The sequence below is a fragment of the Equus caballus genome, chromosome 2 (assembly GCF_041296265.1).
Source record: "Equus caballus isolate H_3958 breed thoroughbred chromosome 2, TB-T2T, whole genome shotgun sequence".
NCBI classification, from domain to species: domain Eukaryota; kingdom Metazoa; phylum Chordata; class Mammalia; order Perissodactyla; family Equidae; genus Equus; species Equus caballus.
Window position 1 is genome coordinate 98,044,169 of NC_091685.1, and position 10,958 is coordinate 98,055,126.

The 10,958-nt window shown below is 36.2% G+C and overlaps 1 protein-coding gene across 50 annotated transcripts in view; it reads left to right on the top strand.

Annotated features, from left to right (window-relative positions):
* ELF2 (E74 like ETS transcription factor 2) overlaps nucleotides 1-4,579 on the top strand; it is a 100,293-nt gene extending 95,714 nt beyond the window's left edge. For all 50 annotated transcript variants that reach the window (XM_070258804.1, XM_070258791.1, XM_070258939.1 and 47 more), the window contains 3 exons: nucleotides 1,033-1,225; nucleotides 2,098-2,448; nucleotides 2,856-4,579. In XM_070258804.1, coding sequence (XP_070114905.1) covers nucleotides 1,033-1,225; nucleotides 2,098-2,448; nucleotides 2,856-3,483 — 1,172 coding nt within the window. In that variant the 3' untranslated portion in view covers nucleotides 3,484-4,579. The remainder of the gene's footprint in view (nucleotides 1-1,032; nucleotides 1,226-2,097; nucleotides 2,449-2,855) is intronic.
* Nucleotides 4,580-10,958: the final 6,379 nt, after the last annotated feature.

Consider the following 10,958-nt stretch of genomic DNA (forward strand, 5'->3'; position numbering starts at 1 on the left):
TATGTGATGAATAAGTTATTTCATTCTGCAGAAATATTTTAATATCTCATTTTCAGATCTTGCTAATAGCATGATCAGATGTTGTATATAGTTAACATTTGATGAATACTTAACTAGTTTAAGAAATTGGCACATCAGTGTTTAGTGTTTCTATTTAAGGAGTTCATATTTTAAGACTGAAGCACAAATGTGTTTAATAACTGAGTTCTTCATATATAATGAAATCTTTCTGATATATTACTTATCTTCACTGTACTGGCTATGATCAGTTTAGCAATGTTAAAAAATCTGGTTTTGGAAGTAGTAGCTTTCATTGATAACAAATCTAAATTGACTAGTAGTCCAGAGGATAATGAAAGAGGATGTTTAAAGGGTCATGGGTAGTTAGCACTTTGTAAGACATGTACCTCAGATTTCATGCCTATAGGTGAATCAAAGAAAAGTGTGTTTCTTACAAAAAGACCCTAGGACTGATGCCTGAAAGTTATGTAGGTTCCATTACATACTGCTTACCTTTTAAAAAAATTAATAGGTGCCTTTTGATGAATTTTGATCATGGGATTTGGGCTTATCATATAATAAATATACAGGTGCAAATAAATTTCTTCAGAGTTTAAATCTGTAAATTAATACATTTGATTCTATTTAATTTAGGTTCACTTTGTGCTATGCATTATGCCTCTCCCTTTACTGAACTCAAAATCTAGGATGGGGTGATATATGATAGTCAAAATACAAAACCTCTGTTATGTTAGTATCATAACTGGATAACATATAGGATATTATTTTTAAAACCCAGCAAGCAAGTGTATTTAGGATTTTTGTTATAGTGAAAGATACTTTATATTTTACTAGACAACACAATTTGACGCTGCAGATCGTTGCTGATGTGGTCAAGTACCTAATGACAGACTCTTAGTACATTTGTGTTTCACCAGTAGTAAATGAATTGATTTTTACCCAGCATAAGTAGATACTTGTTTTTCATTATGTTGATGAATTTTTGATCAATGTCTATCATTGTTTTCAAAGGGAACACAACCTATTTGTGGGAGTTTCTTTTAGATCTGCTTCAAGATAAAAATACTTGTCCCCGGTATATTAAGTGGACTCAGAGAGAAAAAGGCATATTCAAGCTCGTGGATTCAAAGGCTGTGTCTAAGCTTTGGGGAAAGCATAAGAACAAGCCAGACATGAACTATGAGACTATGGGACGAGCTTTGAGGTAAGAACACAAAAGAACGAATTTTCAAACAAAACTTAGATGTCTCTTTATATTGTGTATTAGCTGTTTAAAGAGTAGCTCTAAAAATCCCTTAATTAGAACTTTTAATTTTGAGGGATATTCTTGAGGAACTTCTTGGATTTGGAGGTAGATGGGGAGAGAGGAGTTAGGTCTGAAATTTCAATATCATGGGAAAACCCATTTTTGCAGAAAATGTGCTTTTTCACTTAGGACTATTCCTTAATAGAAATTTAAGTTGTAGACCTTTATGAAAATTAAACCCAAATGAAATACAGTTTCCGAATTGTTAATTTGCTTTTTACTCCTGCGAATTTGTTATAATGGATTTATCTTGATAAGAAAATTTCTCTTTAAGGTTTGTCACTTTGAGAAACCCACAAAACTTTGTAATGTACGTGGTTTATTCTAATTAAGGATGTTTATAAATGATACATAGTTTATGTGACAGTATTCACATATCCTACAGATTCATCTCTACTAGGCATAGCTTAGTCATAACATCAGATTGTTTTTATAACCTATGTAAATCAGAGTTGAATTTTTACTAGTGTCCATAAAATACAGTAAAATATCCTGTATTTAGGTTAAATTAGTTCCTTTAAGAAAGAGAATGAACTTTTAGCAACTTTATAGATCTCGAGGCCATAGGACCTTTGGCACCAGGTTCCAAGTTCATTCCTACTCCAAATTCTTAGCCTTTTGAACAATCCAGGCAGTAAGAGCTCCTTTTTCTTATCTCTTGTGGGAGTAAGTCAATGTTTCTGTTAGTATCCATTTTAAATGGTGTTTTTGGTTTTTTGGGGGGAAAAAATGTAATACGTTTGATTCATTTAGTACTTTTTCCTTTACAGATATTATTACCAAAGGGGTATTCTTGCAAAGGTTGAAGGACAGAGGCTTGTATATCAGTTCAAGGATATGCCCAAAAACATAGTGGTCATAGATGATGACAAAAGTGAAACCTGTAATGAAGATTTAGCAGCAGCTGCTGATGAAAAATCATTAGAACGAGTGTCACTGTCTACAGAAAGTCTCCTGAAAGCAGCAACTTCTGTTCGTGGTGGGAAAAACTCATCTCCTCTAAACTGCTCCAGAGCAGAGAAGGGTGTAGCTAGAGTTGTGAACATCACTTCCCCTGGTCATGATGCTTCATCCAGGTCTCCTACTACTACCGCATCTGTATCAGCAACAGCAGCTCCCAGGTAAGTGAGGGAAACTGTTAGTTGTAATGTATTTACTTTTTTAGAGAGCTCCTTGGCAAAAATGATGTTCCTTTCTTAATATTAGCATTCTAAGAACCCACAGGTGTCAGGACTTTGAGAAGTGCTTGATATTTTAAATGTATTTTGTTGTTGTTAAAGTAGATGTCTCATCTAACCTAGATTGGTTTTTACGGTTTTAGAGATGCAACTTAATATGGGCTTTATTTTTTTAAATATATTTACTTCATGGTATTTCATATTCTAAACTTCAGGGATTGTCAGTACATCTGTAAAATTTGGGAGCACTAGTTTTGTATATTTCAGATTTGCATTTATCTTCTTGCTTAAGAGACCTATTTTCTAATTTCGCATTAAATATAACCAACTTCTTTTTTTTAATCTAATAGGACAGTTCGCGTGGCAATGCAAGTACCTGTTGTAATGACATCGTTGGGTCAGAAAATTTCAACTGTGGCAGTTCAGTCGGTTAACGCAGGTGCACCATTAATAACCAGCACTAGTCCAACAACAGCAACCTCTCCAAAGGTAGTTATTCAGACAATCCCTACTGTGATGCCAGCCTCTACTGAAAATGGAGACAAAATCACCATGCAGCCTGCCAAAATTATTACCATCCCAGCAACACAGCTTGCACAGTGTCAACTGCAGACAAAGTCAAATCTGACTGGATCAGGAAGCATTAACATTGTTGGAACTCCACTGGCTGTGAGAGCACTTACCCCTGTTTCAATAGCCCATGGTACACCTGTAATGAGACTATCAGTGCCTACTCAACAAGCATCTGGCCAGACTCCTCCCCGAGTTATCAGTGCGGTCATAAAAGGGCCAGAGGTTAAATCAGAAGCAGTGGCAAAAAAGCAGGAACATGATGTGAAAACTTTGCAGCTGGTACAAGAAGAAAAACCAGCAGATGGAAATAAGACAGTGACCCACGTGGTGGTTGTCAGTGCGCCTTCAGCTATTGCCCTTCCTGTGACTATGAAAACGGAAGGACTAGTGACGTGCGAGAAATAAAACAGCAGCTCTACCGTGGACTTTAGACTGTTAGTGATAGTACTAACATAAATATTTGCAAGGGATGTCATCAAGAAAAGTCAAAAGAAGACTTTAAAACATTTTTAAGGCATATAAGAAAACAATCAAACTTACTGGAAATAAATTACCTATCCCATGTTTCAGTGGGAAGTGAACTACATATTGAGATGCTGACAGAAAACTGCCTCTTACAGTAGGAAACAACTGAACCCGTCAATAAGAGAAAGGATTGAAAGGGACCAAGCAACTCACTACAATATCAAGTTACACTAAGACTTGGAACACTAACATTCTGTAAGAGGTTATATAGTTTTCAGTGGGGAGGGGTTGGGATGGGTGATCTCATTGTTACATATAGCAATTTTTGATGCATTTTATATGCATACCAGCAATTATTACTGTGTTCACACAGAACTCACTTAACTGGTGCTATGTGAAGACTCTGCTAATATAGGTATTTTAGAATGTGAATTGAAGAACGGATCCAAAAACTTCAGAAAGAGGATAGCAAAAAAGATCTAGTGCGAATTTTTTTTTATATCATATAGCTTAAGCTGATTTAAAACAAAGGCCTTAGACTAATTTTTGGTTTTCTTTATTGAAATAAGCTAATGGCTTGTTTGTGTAAAGCTTTTTTATTAAAAGAAAAATTTTAAAAATCTTGTACCTAGCACAGTATTGTTATAGAATTTACATGTAACATTTTATATGGTAGTTTAAGTCTGTCAGTTTCTTAATTGTGGACAAATTAACAGTTGGCCCTGGCCTTTTGCTGTAACATGCCTGTGTCACTCACTTAGCCCTGGCATCTGTGCAGACATATCAGTTTCAGTTCTTCTGTCACTTGGAAGTTAAGGCTCAGCATGAATTTTTGTCAGGTAGCTCTAATACCTGGAGTTTTCTTTCTTTCTTTCTTTTTTTTTTTTTTAGTTAAAGTTTAAGAGGGAAAGTACCAGTGTTCAGATTTGAACTATAATAGTTTGTATATTCAACATTTGAAGTATATTCTATTTTGTTGTACTCTTGTTTCAAAGTGTATTCAAGTAGGTTTTCTGAAATATAGAAATGAAATTTATCTTGTGTTTTGGTCTCTGGTGATATTTATAACAATATTCAAAAGCTAGTATGGAGACACTGTTTTAGTTAAGAAGTAATAGAAGTTCTATTTCTCCTTCCCTACTGCTGCCTGAAGAAATTCTACTTACTTTGTTCCATTACATTAATAGTTGGTGAATATCTGCATGTTACCACTTCCTTTCTAATTACTATCATGAACTATAATGTTCTACGTAGCATAGTGAATTTACCATTTTAATGTTGGCCACACTTAAAGAATTTATATTTCAAATCAGACCATTTGTTTCTCAAACTTTTTGAAGGTTAAGAAGAAAAGTCCTTTTACGAATTAGGAAGTGGAGGTCTCAGAGGGATTACATGAATTTCACACCAAACTAGCTAGGTCCTGTGACTCCACATCTTAATGCTCTTTCTACTACAAAGAAGAGTTGTCTATTTTTACATCTTTTAGAAATTTAAATAAACTGATACTTAATATTTTGTGGCCTTTAATTGTGCATTTAATCAGATACTACTTAGGTCAACAGATTTTTATAACAGCTCCCTTTATAATCTTTTATCTTTTCCGTAAACATACCTGATGGTACTTTTTAATAAAAGTTCAAAACAAACCTCACTTGACTTATATCCCATTTGGGAGTTAAACTCAAATTCTACCTTTTAAAACATTTCCTAAATATTTCAGCTTTCAAAATCTGTACTGTATTCTTTGGCGCTTAATTGTATTGTCCTTTTTAAACCGCAGTTTCATTTGTTGAGTCCTCTAATACTCTTAGGGCAAAGATGATAGCTTATACCATAACTACACCCTTCCCCAAGTGCTGAGCGTATTAGACACTCAGACATTTATTGATTTTGGTAACATCTTTGCTAAGAATCTAAGTCACTTGCTATAGAGGAGAGCTAAAGAAACAAAATTTTAAGTGAGTAGTTCTTTCCCCCTATGCTATATTATTAATTAATTCTAATTAGGTTAAGCCAAGGCTACCTAGCTTACCTCCACCACTCTACCAGAACATTTTTCTGTGTCTTTCAGAATAAGTATGCCTCAGGTCTAGATTTGGAAACATACATGTTCACTGCATATACTGATCAGTGTTTCTGCTGATTGAAATTATCAGTGATACAGCTTTTAATCTCAACCCTTATAAACTGTAAATCATTATAACTTATATTTGCTTTTTGTGTCCAGCATATTGGAGAAAGAACTACATTACAATGGCTTGATGCACTACATTTTTGAGCCTCATCAGACTTTTGAACATGATCTGTCCATTTGTTCCTTAGGTCACCTTCCAGCAACAATTCCAGCCTTCACCACTCTGCTTACCAAATGACCAGTATACCTCTTACAGAGAACATGGAGGTTATAAGTGTGAACTCCCTCCATTTCTGGACCCCTTGCTATAACAGCATCTACTTATTCCAGCATCTACTTCACTACCTGTCTCAGTAAGGAGGCAGGTATACGCCTTCCTCCTGTACTCAGCATCTTCTCCCTTTTCACACCTCCTTGGTTTCCTTGTTCCAACAGTTAATAGCCCATCATTCTATCTCTTTCTTCCATAGCTTGCAGTTTGAATTCTGCTTAGAAACAGTTCTCACTGAAGTCTCCAATAAGTGTCAAATCAGACAGACACTTCATTTTTTCATGTGCTCTTGTGCCTCACCCTACTTCTTAAAATTCTCCTTTGGTCTTCCATGACACCCCTCTTCTGATTTACTTTTTGCCAGACCAACTCTTCTTTTTTAGCCTACTTTGCTTTCCCATTTAATATTAGTACTTACCAAGATTCTCTGGGGCTCTTTTCCTCATAGAGTAGTTCTAAGAATTAAATGAGTTAATACGTTCAGGATTTAGAACTAGTGCCTGGCATATGGCAAGCAGTCTATTAAATGTTTACTATTATGATTTCACTTCAACCTAATTGTTTGATGATCTCTTCTGTGCATATGGTTTTTCCTAGCAAATCTATTGTTCTAGCCTAGACTTTAAGTTTTAGATGGGTTTATCTAACTGCCTACTGGCTGTTTCCTCCTGAATGTCCAGTTGAACTCTCTTCTGCCTAAAATCTGTTCCTCTTAGTTCAATAAATGACATTACCAGCAACCCATTACTTATGCCAGAAGAAACCTGAGGGCCATTCTAGACACCTTACTTCCTACATCAAGTCATTCACCAAGTCCTATTGATGATACCTTCTAAATAGCTTCCTTTCCCATCCTCCCTACCCTCCTTACTGCTTTGTCTTATCAAGCTTCCCTCTAGTCTCTTTTCTGTGCTGCCAGCTGAGAGCTTTCTAAAATGCAAATTTCATCACTCCCTTGCGATTGCTTTAAATTCTTCAGTGGCATCTCTTGCTAAAAAGATGAGTCCACAGCATAACATTGAAAGTCCTCTGCCTATGTCCCAAGCCTTATTCTGTTGCCACTCCTCTTTTATGCATCTCTGGGCTACAGACATATTGACATATCTCATTTTCTCAGATTCCAGGCACCCACACCTCATTGAGCCATTCCATTGATGGTTTCTCTCTGGACCACTCTCTTTCTTCACCTAGATTTGAGTTCACTTTTATTTACTGAATTAGAGGTGACAGACAGCAAAAGAAAAATTCCTGAAATAGGCTTGAAAACCACTCAGGGTGAGGAGTGGTCTACTGTGGGTGAACTGGGAGTGTAAAGTCTGAAAAGTATACAGTATATAAAGGCAAGGGTAAGGGGAGAGGAAAAGGAATCAGCAATGGAAATAAGGACTATTCATGGAGAATTAACAGGACAGATGAGGTAACATTTTAAGATATGGTGGGCAACAGTATATCAAGTGCAGCAGGAAGGGCCAAGTAAATAAGGCCAAAGAAGAAGCCTCTGAGATTGCTGATAGTGACAATAAAAGGGCAGTTCCACTGGGGGCTGGCTGTGAAGCCGGAATGTAAGAGATGGTACGCTACCCACGGCTTGCTTCTGACACCCTGCATACTTTACTCAGGAGAGTACATCTTGATCACTATATAAGCAAGTCATATTTAATTATAAATAGAGAAATTTTTTCCCAAAGATAAAATTTTGGCTTTGGGGTTATTTATCAAGCAACTTATGATCCTTTAAGTCTCCTGGCCTACTTTATGAGGGCACTACAGTGCACATTATTTTTGGGAGGCAGAAGTAGGCCTGCTTTTAGTTTCACTGTCATCACAACTTTTCCCTTTATTATAGCTTTTGACCATTGACAGTACAAATCCTCTGTGGTTGTGATTCATCTGTTCCTCAGCGCCTTTGTTATACTCGTCCTCCATAATTAAAACCTGTTACATTCTGTAGGAACTCAGTGCACAGTGATGCCAGTCTTAACGAGAATGAGAAGGTACTGTTCACCCTTCGCAGGAACACTGATTTGCCTTCTCTGCATCACACCTCTAAACCTTTAAAAAACTCAGGGGCAGCAAGGAGATTTATTTGATGTGTATCCACTTTGCTTTTTAAGCACCCATAACTATTGATATTTTTGAACACTGCAACTCAGCAGTAATGCTGTGACTTGAGGACTTAATAGATTACAACTTCCAAAGTGAGAACTTTCAAACAAAACATGATTGTTTAATGCAAAATACTCCATATCAAAAAGAAAACTGTGAATAGGCTGTAAACTAACAGTTATGTTCTCCCAAGAAGTTTCCTCTCATCCCATTGTAATATAACTTTGAGAAAATGTCTATTTCAGAAGACTTTCTTTAATGAACTGATGCTGTCACTGTCATAAAAGGTGAAATACTAAGCCATTTTACATAATCTGCCAATTAATTCTGAGTTGTAGGACATTAATTCACTGTAATAGTGTTACCTTTGCCGCACATTAGAATCACCTGGAAAGATTTAAAAATCCTGTTGCCCAGGCCACACTTCATCCCAATTAAATTATAATGTATGGGAGGGGAAGCCAGACATCAGTAGGTTTTAAATATCTCTAGGTATGATTTCGCTGTGTAGCCAGGTTTGAGAACCACTGCCCAATGTATAGATAGATATATTGTAGAGATAAAATAAGGAAAGCATTAGATTTAGGGATTTGTGTCTTAACCTAAGCTCTTCTAAAATGTCCAAAGGAAAAAGGTAGTTTGAAATATATCTATTATTACAAATGGCTTCTAAAAAACTTACATACTGTACAAAATTTCATTGATTCTAAAGCCTTTTTCTCACATTCAACATCTCTTTAATTAGGATGAGTGTTTAGAGTCTTATGAAACTGTACACCATGTTAATGTGCCTTGTCCCTTACAAGACATTATTTTGGAAAGCTATATACTAATGCCAGCAATGCTACCTTGTTCAAAATACTTTTGGATTGCTTCTTAGAGCAGAATCTAAAATTTTAAACTATTTAATAGAGACGAGTTTCCTGCTGAGGAAGATTTTAGTTTTAGAAATAGCCAAGTCACTGGAGGTTAATAAATTGATGTGAATCAAACTAGGTAATGCCATGTTTGGTTCAAATTGAGATGTGGCTATAAAGTTCACGCTGGTTTTGAGGCCTTCATAGAACTGGATATGGAAGCTGTTCCAAAAAGTTTCAAAATATTTTTGAGCAGTGGCAGCAGTAACTCAGATTTGTTTTGAAGTGCAAATCAGAGATTTAATGCTTTAAGAAACCTTAGAGATTTTCTGGTCTATTCCCTGTATTATAAATAAATAAACTAAGGGTCAGAAAAACTTTGACTCATCCGTTTAGTTGAGCTGGTCAGTGGCAGACCTAGAAACAGAACTACTGCTCTGGCTCCCACTTTAGTTTTAGGTTCAACCTCCATTTCCTGCCATCCAAAAAAATGGGCTTGGGGGAGGGTGCAGCAAGGTTAGTTTCTGAATGAGCCTATCTCATCATGTAATGATCCTTGCTTTCTCACAAACTAAATTTTAAAATGCTGCAGAATTTTGCTGTGTGTTCTCTTCAGGTTTACCAGTCTATGGGAACCAAAATCAAATGTCAGAGATATATTCTCTGTAAATGGAGTTTACAGTATTGTTTTAGAAACGTCTCACAAATCTATGTGGTTGACCGGGCAGCTATGATGCTATACTCCGTGGATGAGAAAACCGAGGCCCTAGATGGAGTGACTCGTTCAGGGCCACACGGTCACAGATGAGTTTCTTCACTTAGAGCCTGTGAATGTCCACGTATTGCTTTTTTTCTCCCCTTGTTTTATAAGCCCAAGCTCCAGGCCTCTGCCATTCTGGTACCCATCCACTCTAGATAAACGCCTGTGCGATATTTTTATACATGTGATTAAAAAAAGAATTCATCAGAGCTTCTTATGCAAGTACATTCGTTTTTTGGATGACTTTCCTTTTTAAAAATTGAGATCAATTATGATTATGAGCGTGTTTTTATTTTCTCTCAGAATTTAAATCTTAGAAATCTTTCCTCAAGTCTAAGACATCTAATTATTTGCAACATTCCCTTCATTATTATAAACTCTTGGATGTTTTAAAAAAATGGTTCGAATACAGAATATTTGCATCAGTTTCTTCCTTTAGTTTGAAACACTACTAGAATAGTTGTTTGTATTGCTTCCTTTAAAAAAAGGTACAATCAAAAGTATGCAAACAGAAGCAGATGTTCTTTTGGCAGAACTACTTTCGCGTCAGAATAACTGAAATCCACTCTGTCAGCCACTATATCTCGCTTCTGTTCTATATTGTATGTGTACTACAAAGGTATGTGACTTATGTGTTTGGCCATTTTTCATTTAACAGATCTCTTCTTCCTCCACAATATACTTTTCTCCCCATTTGTACTCACTCAAGGCCACAGGAACATGGTTAGTGGGGAAAGAGGTGACCACTTTGGAGTCAACACAGACCTGAATCCTGGCTCCGCTACTATTATCTGTCACTTTGGTCAAATTGTTTGACCTTTTGAGCCCCATTTTAAATTAGGAGTTGTTGTAAGACCACATGTAAAGCTCTTAGAACCAAAGGTAAGGAATTCAAATGTTACTTTCTTCGTATGTATACACCATTATTTGTTTAAACAAATGAGGTGGTCATTCCTACCACCTTATAGAGTGGGACCTACTGAAACATGGATTGGAGGAAGAAAATCCATGATCGATCACTCACTCTCCAAATCTGCACAATTTACCTTCTTAGACTCTTACTATAAGCACAATAAAAATATGGGATATAAAGGGAAAAGCTGAACCAAAAGGTACATAGGGATGGAGTAAGAGAAACTCAGTAATGGAACATACTTAAAAATGTACAATACAGACTTGTTATTTACCATTATGCCTCAGGTTACTCTGACAGTCCATGAGGCAATGCTGTCTACAAAGACAGACTTCAGGGGAAGTAAAAATAAAACATGAAGTGCAATCCAA